The sequence below is a fragment of the Nymphalis io genome, chromosome 4 (assembly GCF_905147045.1).
Source record: "Nymphalis io chromosome 4, ilAglIoxx1.1, whole genome shotgun sequence".
Taxonomy (NCBI): Eukaryota; Metazoa; Arthropoda; class Insecta; order Lepidoptera; family Nymphalidae; genus Nymphalis; species Nymphalis io.
Window position 1 is genome coordinate 4,773,098 of NC_065891.1, and position 13,418 is coordinate 4,786,515.

Consider the following 13,418-nt stretch of genomic DNA (forward strand, 5'->3'; position numbering starts at 1 on the left):
GCTGGTTTTTTAGTGGGTATTCCGGCGCATACTCGGCGCCGGCGAGTCCCACATACCTCCCCCCCACTTCAAGTGGGGGAAACGCGTAAACGCGTTTTTCCAGCGGAAAAAAAACCATTGCAAAAAAAATACGAACAAATATAAATTAATTCTGTTTTTAATGTTATCACGTTGCTACTACTATCATAACTAAGGTACTTTTTTATTTTAACTATATAAATTTGAAGCAAGCTTCAATTACATTGCATTTCTTATATCAAATTTTATATGTAATTGTAAAGTATTCAAAATAAATCAATTTGAGCAATATACATTAATATTTCAAACAAAACATATAATGTTATTTAAATGTAAATAGCACTGTGAAATGTACCAAAACGCAAAATCATTTAAAATAAACCACACACCATACATGTACACCCGGTTGAGCTATATATATGCTGCCCACTCCACTATCCGATCACGATGCGATCACGATTCGATCACGATTTTCGCTATACAAATACAATACAAGCTAACGTGAAATTAATTAACACATACATAAAGTTAAGAAAGAATACAACCATGGCACAGTATCTCTCGTGGCTGCATAGGAAACAAATAATTTAACAATTTGCAATATGACGTCATAAAGCCTCTAGGGACGTTTCTACAAACTACGACGTTTTCATGTTTCAATGTTTTCATTTGTCAACATCGATGAAAGCGTTATATTGAGGCGGTGACGTATACACAAATAAAATGAATTATTTGTCGTTTGGTGCACCATTGTTGATAGTCTTAAATATAAAATAATATTTTAAAATGTTCTCGAAAGATAGTATAATTTTAATACTATTGTCTCCTATTGTCTCCTGTGTTCGTTTTTGTCGTGTGTTGTTTAAACTGAAAACTTTACTGTAGATTTATTTTATAAGAAGAGACTCTCATTCATTTGTCGTAGGACACGATTGTGAAATGTCAGGAAGTGATGTATTCTGAAAATATGAATACTCTTTTTTTTTGGGCATTCGTGTAATAAAGTTTGTGCCGATGCGAATAAAGTTGTGTGAGACGAGAAGCTCATTTGCTTAGTAGTGGGATATTTATTGACTGTAAATACGAACCTACGCGTATATATATATTTTACGTTTATTATGTCGTTTGTTTTGCTATAATTTTCATCAACATGATTGCTTGTATAAACATTCAACGATCAGATCAGAACGATATTCGTGTTTTTAGTTTATATTCTAATAGCTACTTGATCCGATTTTGTACGAGTTATACCTGGTAGTATATATTGTTCTGAGATACGGTATTTTATATAGGGAAAAACATACTCAAATAATATAAAGATCCTTACTACTAGATTCAAGGTATTTATTGAGTAGAAAAACATGCTCATTACTCGAAATATTTGTTTTTCTGTTTCGAGTTTAAGCTGTTATTTGTTTTATTTAATTTTATGAAAGAGAATACAGTATTAGAAGTATTACTTTATTATTTACAAAATAATTATCGAATTACGCTAATCAAACTCTTGAGGTATTTTCAAGATTTTAAAGGTTCTTCTTTTCTTTAAAATTTACATTCCGATCCAGCTTTAGCTTAATATTGGTAAATGACAATTTAAAGGTGCTTGTGTTTTGTTTTTGTGTTTGTATTTCCACAGATGCTTTATCCGTGGCGGGCCTATCTTATCTTTAATTTATATTAATGTTATTTTAATGTGCCTACATGCTTAGTAACCAGCAGCATATTCATAGTTTCTTCAAATTAACGCTTACAACCTAGCTTGTAAGCTTTGATTCGAAGAAACTATATCTTCATTTGTTTTGATATGTCCTATATTTTTAAGACTAAAAGCATTTTATCTAAAACCTTTACACCCATGATTGATAATTTTCTCTATTAAAATTACACATTGACATAAATAATGAACATTATAAATGGGCTGATACCGGTACGAAAGCTAAAATTATTATCTAATATATCTATAATTACCAACAATTACACAGAGGTAACATGATCTCAATGTTAATGACAAACATATCTCGCAGCTATTACACCCCTTTAATACCTGATCCCAGTCGTAAGCAAGTGTCATAAAGACTGGATACTAGACTCGTGGCCTCTCGTAGCAGCTTACTAAGATCTTTAGCTGTGTGAGTACAAATTTGCAGCGAATATATAGAGAACAAAGCTCAAATATGAATGTATAAAACTGATTTCTATTTATAGTAAAATTAAAGGCGCTATGAATAGTACTTCAATAAAAGCGGTTAGTTTGATCTTATGAGAAACACTTGAAGACGTATCAAGCAATTACATTAAAGCAATGATTGAACGAAAATTTCATTAGAAGCAATATCGTACAATTGACTTAATTGATTCGTTCTGATTTCTTGGTCTAGTTCGTGTTATAACAGGCTGATGGACTTTTTTAAATTAAACTTGCTTAATCCAAGTTATGATGTTACAGAATAATACTCTTACGTTAGAATTACGAACAGGCTGCAATTGTTTTATTGTTAAGTAATGATTTTGTATCTTTTTAATAAGAAGAAGCCAAAAAGCTAGTCTTCTGCGGAAGTGGCATAAGGTCTCAATGGTACTATTATTATGGATTAGTACACGCCCGTGACTTCACTCGTATGTTACGTAAGGGGAGGTGAGGGGGATGATGGTATTGGGAGGGGGATTACAGATTGCTTCAAACCAAATTTCATCAATATCGGTTCAGTGTTCTAGCCATGAAAGCAAAACAGACAGATATCGTTACTGTCACATTTATAATATTGGTATATATGTGAATTATATACACACATTACACAAATGATACGAAAATACAGCAACTGGCAGCAGGATAGCGTGGTGAAGGTAGCCTTAATACTTCTTCTCGACTGTCTTAGCCCTGAATGTTTTCCTAGAAGTAAAATATTCATGGATTGTTCATAACCTTCCATTATTTTTTTCCATTTGTAGGTACCACCCACTCATTAGATATTCTACCGCAAAACAGCAATACTTGATATTGTTGTGTTCCGGTTTGAAGGGTGAGTGAGCCAGTGAAATTACAGGCACAAGGGACATAAAATCTTAGTTCCCGAGGTTGGTGGCGCATTGGCTATAATCGATGGTTGACATTTCTTACAATGCGAATGCCTAAGGGCGTTTGGTGACTACTTACCATCAGGTGGCCCATATGCTCGTCCACCTTCCTATTCTATAAAAAAATTAAAAAAATAAGGTGTGCTCATTTAATGATCAGCTCTACCATAGTTAATACATTATATATTTAAGCTACTTTGTATATGGACGGATTTCCAATAATAATAACTTATAACTCTAAAATGCTTTTAATGTTGAAAATCCGAACGTTTCCAATACATTACATGACATGCGACAGATGCATCTCGGGCAGAGGAAACCGCTTAATCCTCTCTCGAAATAATGAAAGAACAAAAACACACGTGACGATGTAACCATCTCTTTGGAATAATGTCAATAATATTCACAGGAACTAGATATTCTATTTAGTTTATAATGCTTAAGGAAATTTAATAACGTGTATTAAAAATCATTAAGTTTCTTCATTTTATATCGTTATTTGGAACGCAGTGACGTTATTAAAATTAAAAAAATGACAGAAATGGAAATGAAAACTTGAAGATGAATAGATTAGCGTGGTATGGGCATGTGATTATTAGGGATTAAAACCATGTTACTAGAAGGGTGATGAGTATGAACGTGGATATAGGGGACGAGGGAGGCCGAAAAAAAAATTGGATTGATTGCGTATGAAATAATATGTATAAGAAAAGGGTACGAACTGAGATGACGAGTCAAAGAAAAAAGTGGAAGAAAAATACATGTTGTGCCGACCGCACGTAGTGGGATAAGGGCGGGAAGATTAAGAAGGGACTGAGAAATTTCTACAGACTTAGTTATAAAAGTTGTTTAGCGGGATTTTTGTTAAACACTGACTTATCTCTTTCTGTCATCATTGATTTGCAACTCATAAGAAGAAGACGAAGACATGGCATTACTTAACTAAAAATTCTCTAAAACACATTTATAGGTACAGCTATAACTGCTACTGCTACTGTACTGTACTGCTGAATAATATTGTGTTTTTGTTATTTCTAAATTTAAAATGACTTATATTAATAATATAGTACAGGTACAAGAAAATTCATAAAATTTAAGATTTTTCATTGACTTATTCAATATTTATAAGCAGTTGCAACTAAAATTTATCATACTGAATTATTAAAGTCTGCTTTAATAAAAGTACATTGTACCGCATCGCTGGAGGCGATTTCAACTTGGTCGGCCACGTTATCTCAACAACAGTTTTCGGGTTGAAATTTTTGGACCGGTAAATTTTTCGTGGTCTGAATTTTTTTTCGGTAAAATCTGGGACACTAACACGGTTTACAGAATCGTTGGACGTACGGCGATATGTCAACCGTTTTGACAAAACGCTGCCGGCCACTTGTTTTTTGTTCGAAAAACATTATTTGATCTGACAGTTAAACCGAGTTTCTTAAATAACAACATAATGTTTGTTACAATAAATTGCAAGTAGTTCTCCCAATTCCTATTGACGTTTAATATCCTAAAACAATAAGAATACTTGTCAGTGAATTGTTTTCTATTTTTAAAATCACTTTTACTCAAACGAAATTTTGGACATTTATTAGCTACAATGTAATTAGAAAAAATATAGCAACAAAACATATTTTAATTAATTAAACATACAGAAATTTATATCTTCCTCAATTTCTCTCTAATTTACTCTAACGTTACGTTTAAATATTATCGTTAGTAGAGAACGAGCAAATTATGTTTACAAATCCCTAATGGCTTATCAAGCGTTGCCTTGTCTTTCAAAATGTAGAAGTTTGTAAAACGTGTGCGTAATTCGGTGACAAATTGCGCTTTTCCCAACTTCTGGATTGGAGGTTTATAATTTCATATAACGCTAGGGATTTTCGAGATGATTAGTAACTTTTGGAAAATTATAAATTGTAATGTAAATATATAAAATAAATATAATAATATTCCTTTTTTACAATTATTATCCTACAGAAATATGAATATGATACAGAAATGTATAATGACAAAAAATGTGTCAAAGTGTATTTCATTGGACAAGTTTATCGCATCTATAACAAAATCCAGTAATTATTATAACGTTTATTTCATAATAAATAAGATATTAGTGACTAATAACAGTACAATAAAAATGTTAAGGATAAAATAAACTTAAGTTTAAGATTAAAAAAAAATTAAAAATGAAGGTGGAGTCGATTGTGTTGTTTTTCTAGCTGTTGATTTAAAGAATATATGTTTCAATTAAGATTTGTGTGCAGAAACGTATTTAAAATGTATCTACTAAGATACTGGTTGGTACTACTTAGCAAATCACATTCAAAACGGTAGTATCTTCACATAAAACTGAATGGAAATATTTATTGTGATCATTCATAAGTAATAATTTAACCCTATTTTAAACAAATCTAATAATAAAAATAACTTATTTGTTAGAATATAATAAAAACAATCAAACGAATGAAAGTACTGACGACAACGATGTAAATCATTCCACTGAACGTCAGTTGACAAAAAAAAATTGAACCCAAAACATGTGTACGACATTACGTATCATTGTATAAAGAACAAAAGCACGAGAGTCCAAGCAAACCAAACTATGCGTTTAGATTTCGGTCGTGACTCTCTTTCAAGTTTGGAACCATTATTCTTTATCAACGCCAGAACCAACAATAGATCACATTTAGTAGAATTTTATCAAAGGAATGCTAGTTTCAACGGTAGAACTAAATACGGTATTTATACAAGTGAGCATATGATATCATTCAACATAATCGTATATGTGTACGTGCTAGTATTTACTATTTATTTAATTAGTATAATGAGCAGTGTCATTATAAAGATTAGCACAATAAGTACAATAAATAAAACCTATAATTGCAGTTCCTCGTCTAAAATTATTTCATTCTTAAAAAAAAAAAACTTAATTTATTAATTTTCCATAAAACCAACATATCTATAAGCATATGTATATACTAGATAGAATAAGCCGTCGACATGTTTCAACAGTTTAAAGCGATTACTTTTTCTTTCAAAGTTTTGAAAACCTCAATCCATTTGCCATTCATTGCCGTACTAAATACGAATAATAATGAGAAGGAGAAGTGGTTACATTTGTAACTGTCAACAGATTCGGTCCCATTTTTGGAAGTGATGCGTTAAGACGGCTCTTTACATAATCCTTTGACTAACAAGGAGTAGGATTGAACGAGCTTATTATTTTTTTTTTCAACGACGAAGAAACTCTTAAACACCATCTCTGTTATTGATTATAGAAATAATCTGTCAACTTGGTTCATGATCTATTTATTCATATTACGTACATAATATATTCTTCTAATGCCTTCTTTTATCAGAGGTTGGCGATCAATAAGGCTACTTACATTTTTTTAGGTGGTTTCTGTAAGCAATAATATTGAACTGATTTTCAGTGTATAAAAGTTGGAGCAAATAATTATATAATATTACAAATGAGAAACGAATTACAAAATTTTACAAATAGTTATAATTATAACTCGTGGATATGGGAAATAGACATGGAAAATTTCTCCACGTGCCCTAGTTACGATAAGAATCGGCTATTTTGTACCGGATGCCAAATTCAAATCCCTGAACCATTTCCTTAACTTACATTGATTGACAGGGCAGGCGTCGCTTCGGCTAATCTATAGTGTCACTGAGTGGAGATTAAGAGAGCTATCCATTTATGCATGACCTTCCCCACTCCGAGATACGGTCGAGAAAGTCATTCTACAAGGGTGCATATATTGTATTTCAGGGCTCTACAATGTGGATGGCAGGACACGAAATCGCACAGCTGTGCTCGACGTTATGTTCGTATTCGGATTTCGTTTCAGAACTATGCATTTAGGTATCTATGTTAATAAGAGGGCAATTGTTGTATATTCTTATTTTTATATATCATTCACTATTCATAATATTTTGTGTTAAAAAAGTAGATTTTCCACGACTTTTAAGGCATTTGTATAAGGTGATGAGAATTTGAAATATGATTTCATATCTAAGTAAAAATGTTTATATATATTTGCCACGTTGTTTACATCAAGTAATCTAAAACGATGATTGCGATATGTAAGCGCCTATTTCGTGAAAGCGTATGTAAACAATCTCGAATGGATTTTACTTTTTTCGTTGGAATTAATCTCAGATGAAAAGTCCTCCGGGAAATTGATGGCGTGAATTTTTTTTTCTCTACAAAACGAACTCTCAAACGATCGTACGTTTCTCGAATAATTATGGACACGAAGTGTGAAAATTAAGAGAATAAAAATATCGAGATAAGGCAATGGATACCAAATAGATTATATAACATTTTACTTTTTCAATAAACTTCAATTTTCGTTTAAATCTTTTTTCTTCTTATAAATTACTAATACTTCTCTCTCAGTTAATTTATGCTTAAAAACAAATTACTATCGACGTCGAAAACTTAATTTGTTAGTGACCTGACCACTACTTAAAAATAATGCTGTTATTTGCTTATCACCCCTTTTATCAAAGTTTTATAAAGATAAAGGTATGGGACCAAATAGGACATCAATCAGGGGTTTCTGTCCACAAAATTGATATCCACGGCCCTCCATTTATCACTCAATCTTGTGATTTGGTTGGTCTCGAATTTACGATGTGGGCGCATTTTTAAGATAAAATACTTTTTTTTATCCTAAATTATAAAATTATCCTATAAAAGATTAAACGATCTATGTGAAAAGATAATTTGTCTTATTTTAATAAAATACTAAAACAATATCACATATTTTATAATTTTATTAAATACAACATTAATTATAATCACTTAATATAGATCATGATTATAAATTCTAAAAATATAGTTTAAAAATATGTCGAGAAAACTTTAGTTACGTTATTTAACAATAGATGGCGCTACTTGTACCAAGATTCCATTCTACGAGATTCGCGGCTTAACCAATTGAGCGCCTATTCATTGTAACTTGCATTGTTTGTAATTCATTTTAACCTATCGTTTCTTGCATCCGAGCATAATCAACAAAGAAACCCTTCGTTATAACAGACTAAAGACATTAAGGCATAATCAGAAAAATTCAAACTTAAAGCACCTTAATTTCATCAAAATGTCGACACTAAAAACAAAACTATATTAAATTAAAACTAAATTAAAAATGTAAACAACAAAAAAAGTAAAATTGCTGTTTATATTTTTATTCTTTAATCTGTTTATCAGTTACCTCCTGGTTAAGCTTTCGTCTCTCTCTGTCCGAAAGCTATTACGCAACAAATAAAACCAAACAGGCTGGCTCATCAATCAATATCTTACTAACATAAGCCTCTCAATATATGGTAATGAGTGTTATCCATTCCGAGTGTATTGTGGTAGAAAATTGAAAAATAGTGCCGACACCTTATAAGGAATTCATTTATTCATTGGTGCAGATGTGGCCCACAATGAGAGGTGAACCTGGATTTACCATATTTTCGTCATGTAGGAAGGTAAACATAATTGTACCATGATGAAAATATCAAATTGGCAAGTGCTGCTACTAATATAATCCAGTCTTATTTGTGGCTTCAAGAACACATTGATGAAAATTTATGTCTTAATTTGGTACATGTAAATATTTAGATCAAGAAGTTTTATATCAGTAATAATCGTAAGGGAAATATTAATACTTTGTTTTCTACCAAACATATAATGGTGTCATATATATAATAATAGCAGCGAATTTTTAAAATAAAAAGTAATTGACGAAGAATTAGGTAATGTTTCATTAGACACTTCAGCAAATAACAAAAATATAATGAACTAAAGTAAAAAAAAAACCATTCAACTGCTTTTCTCAGGGTGCGACAAATATGAATCGGTATCATTAGCAGAATGATTAATGCTTAACCCAATTTCGCCGAAAACCGACAGATGGCTACCACTCGCTGCCAAACTATCGCATTCACTATCAGATTCGTAATTACCGAATATTAGCAGCACGTACACTATCAAATTAGTCTTTTGTTAATCTGTTACAGGCTTTGTTGATGTTTATTATTAAACTATCATAGACTGATTAACATGCGTCTATTCACAATGAATAATATAATAAAGTGACTATTACCGTTGTAAAACTCCATTTATTCTATATTATTTACATACTAAAATATAAATACATTACATACGTTTTATACAATATTGCAATACTGTCCAAGTTATACTTGTTTATTTATAAAATTATTGAGAAACACGCTGATGTTAAGAATACATTAAAATTGACACATAACCTGTACAAAGATATTTCGTAAGATTGACGGGCATCAATTGCCTACAAGCATCATAATAAACTTCACAAAAAGCAATACAACAGCCGGGGTCCTTTAAAACCAATTTGTATCGGCTTTACGATTACTCCGGACCATCAAACAAGGGAGATATTGTGTTTTTATGTCATATTGAGTTTAATCGTCTAGCTTACCATTATTTTTTATATGTTATAAAATTAGTATTAGTAGCATTCTTCTAGAGTCCATTATTTTTGACTATTACTACAGTTTATTATTAATATCGAGCATATGCTTTTTTGTAATAAATATTTTAACTATAATCAATGACCCATTAATATTGAAGATGATGTTTGACATTCAACGCAAGTTTGTGTTGATGAGAATGAATATAATTACGTTTGGTCACCCATTGTATCTTCTAGAAATGATTACAGATTACAGATTCGAATTTGTGTAATAATTACAGACGAAGACTGTCGTAATGGTGAACGCAATTAGGGATTGTTTTTGTATGACGAAATTATGTTCTGAGAATTGTTTGTTCAACACATATGTGGGAGTTTTGTCCTGAGTGCCGTTTGGATGCATGTGTCGACCTCGGGTTAAATTAACCGGAAACTTTAAGGGATATAGTTAAGATTCCGTGCAGGTCGGCTGCAGTCGGTAAGTAAAACATACCACCCCACAAACAGCCATTTGAAATAACTCCGCGTGTGAATTGTGTTTCTAAATTCAATAACTGTGATTAATTGCCGAAACATAACAAGAAGTATAACATTAATAGTTTTGAACATTTTCTCTGCAACTAAATACTTTAAAATATTAATAAAGAATAGTAATCATTTAAGCCGAAATGGCCTAGTGGTTAGAACGCGTGAATCTTAACCGATGATCGTGGGTTCAAACCTGGGCAAGCACCACTGAATTTTCATGCGTTTAATTTGTGTTTATAATTCATTTCGTGCTTGACGGTGAAGGAAAACATCGTGAGAAAACCTGTCTAATTTCTTTGAAATTATGCCACATGTGTATTCTACCAACCCGCATTGGAGCAGCGTGGTGGAATAAGCTCCAAACCTTCTCCTCAAGAGAGAGGAGGCCTTAGCCCAGTAGTGGGACATTAACAGGCTGTTACTGCAGTATTCATTTTTGTAAGCGTTTTATCCACGAATAAGGTAGTAGTAATTTATAAATAATCATGTTCAAAGATAATAAAAGGATATCAAATGGAACAATAATCTATTCAATTCAAGCAGAAATTTAATACAAATGTAAATTTAAGTAAAAACAAATTTCCATTGCCGGTAGCAGATAATGTAATCGATAAAGATGAATCTCATTTAAACCAGAATGCAATACGACGTGACACTGCGTTTTGCTGTCAAGATACAAACAATACCTGTTAAGGTAAAACTTCATGTACCTTATATTTAAAATATTCTGTCTACATTATGTTTAATGTAATTTATATAGTTTTATTTAAATACGAAATAATCATGGAACCCATTCAAAATTAATCAATGAAAGAAGTGTCCATCTAATTTCTCGGATTATTTGTGGTGCCAAATATTTCGCTTATTTATGTAAAATTCGAGCACAATTTTTCATGTCTGATCCTTTTTGATGTATCTACGCATTTCGCCAAGAGTCAAGCCAAACAGAAATGTACAAAATGAAGAGTGAAAAAATAAAATTCAACCTTTTTTTAACACAAGTCTTTATCAATATACATGGTATTCGAAAATGAACGTGTAAGAATAGGAGATGTAAATTACGTAAAAAGTGAATAGAAAAGGGCGGAACCGGGCTTGATAGTAAACTCATAATAGCATCGTGCGTGCTCGATAGAGCTGGAGTCACGGTATCGCATGGGTGGTCTTGCGGTTAGCCTATATCAATACATTTTTTTACTATTTGCGTTACTAAACCATGTTTGTCAGAAGGTGTTGGTACAACTTTGTGTAATTTGTTGACTCTTTATTGGCTATCAATCTCAATAGACAAATAACATTTTTTGCTTCCCTCTGTTATTCGAATAAAATATGATTTTAAGTATTTATTTGTGTTGGATGGGTTTTAAATATTTGTATTGGTATAGATATAAGTGAACATCACAAGTTTAGAAATATTGTCATTGTTGCCGAGCTATGATTATGATGTATCAAAATATACTTTTTAAAATAATTCGAACATCTAGTTGAATATTTAAATAAGCTTATATAAAAAATAAACACAGGCAATGATTTGTAAAAGAGGAAAAAACAATTATTAAGCAAACAATATAGATTGTTCATCTATGACTCACTTTTAAATGAGAATGACGAAATAAAATGAACCGATTGTTTACTAATGGATAAATTTTAATAATGTAATAGTTTCAAGCTGTGTATTTTATAGTTCTACTAATTACTTTTTTTCTATTCAAATTAATTTAATTTAAAACAAAAAATTCGGTCACGTCATCATTTTCTTTAAAATTATTCTTGTAAATCAAATCCTATGACACTTAGGAATCGTAAGGTATTATTGAATTTTATTATATAAGACCTGTACTTTCGTAACTAATTATGGCTTATACAAAACCGTCTTGGTTGAACTCGTGAATTATTGTGTAACATATTTAAATAGGACGAGATTTAGTTATTTCTTTAGAAGATTAGTACTTCCATAATTGTTTGACGTGAAAATTTAAGTTTTACTAGTTGTAGAAGTGAGTCGAGTTTAGTCGATATACGAATAATTGATAATAATGTTTTACTTCTACTAAATTTGATTAATAAAACATACAAAAACGTTATCACAAACAAAATATCATCTTTTGTTGGCCTTTACTTGTAATAATGTAATTAACCGCCTACATAGTAATAACTTCTTATTCTATGTAATCTTTAACCTTTAAAATGGTGTAATTTATTTCAACGAATCAGACGTAGCATTCTTCGTAATTTTCAAATACTCTTAGCGTCTTACAAATCGTGGCGCTTTCGCCTAGCCCTTTATCAGCTTAATTGAACGAAATCATCATCAATTTGTTTGATCGTAACATCGTTCTTGTTGGTTTTAAGTTATCTTGAGAAAATTAAATAAAGTATTCACTGTAGTTGCTCATTAGCCGTAACGTGCTTATCTTAAGCTGTTACAAATGTTTCCGTTACGATGCTGCTGTTAAACAGCGTTTGTTTGTGTTCATCATTACCCTAAGCATCTGTAATTGTTTCTAATTACTATATTATGTTAAAAGGAGTTCTTTAAGTTCACTTTAAGAAATTAATAACTCAGGTAATAATATTTTAATTTCTTATTGGATTATCAATGATTCAAGTTTTAATTAAAATAAAACAATCATCGAAATCTGATGTACGAGAAAAATAAATATTAAGAATTAATGTTAAGTATTTATTTTTATTATTACTAAGAATTAAATTAATAAAATTTAATACACAATCAATTAAAAGCTGAGAATAACATAACAGTTTATGAATGAAACTCAAGTTCAAAATCTCTCAATCTCTTACGTTACAAATACTCTTACGTTTCGAGAAAATCTAGATATAGGTTGCAGCCGCCGCAGTGCGATATATTCATAATTACTGCACAATTTCGCTAACAAACCGTAACACTTACGTTGATCGAAGAAGCAGCGGTCCAGACCATTCATAACGTATGCAACCGCATAGTGCACTTAACACACAATTTTTTTATTTGTCACGTTCACAATCACTTATGGTTATAGCACTGAAAACAAATCACAGCGATGTTCTAACTCGTTCACTCCACAACGTCAGGGCGGGTGCATGGGCACCGACACAGGTTTTCCAGGACGTGTTACCGTTGCGACGGTCGGCGCGCGACTGGAGTGCGCGCGGCGCTCCAGCCGGCGGGTTGTGGTGGGGAGGGAAGGGATGCGTGCGTTCGGAATCCACTTCCCACGTGCTCTGCGCCGTCCCTTTCTTACGGGACGGGTTAGCTTTTTAAAAGCGCGGGCCGTCGACGCATCGATATGCCCGGGGCGATGTTTCTCAGTAACCTTGTTTATGCGTACTGCAGCT

General features: G+C 31.8%; 1 protein-coding gene across 5 annotated transcripts in view; it reads right to left on the minus strand.

Moving 5' to 3' along the window:
• Positions 1 to 13,202, minus strand: part of LOC126781643 (teneurin-m) — a 228,089-nt gene extending 214,887 nt beyond the window's left edge. For 4 of the 5 annotated variants that reach the window (XM_050506579.1, XM_050506585.1, XM_050506584.1 and 1 more), the window contains exon 1: positions 12,994 to 13,202. In XM_050506579.1, coding sequence (XP_050362536.1) covers positions 12,994 to 13,027 — 34 coding nt within the window. In that variant the 5' untranslated portion in view covers positions 13,028 to 13,202. The remainder of the gene's footprint in view (positions 1 to 12,993) is intronic. The other variant, XM_050506581.1, reaches the window with a different exon arrangement.
• Positions 13,203 to 13,418: the final 216 nt, after the last annotated feature.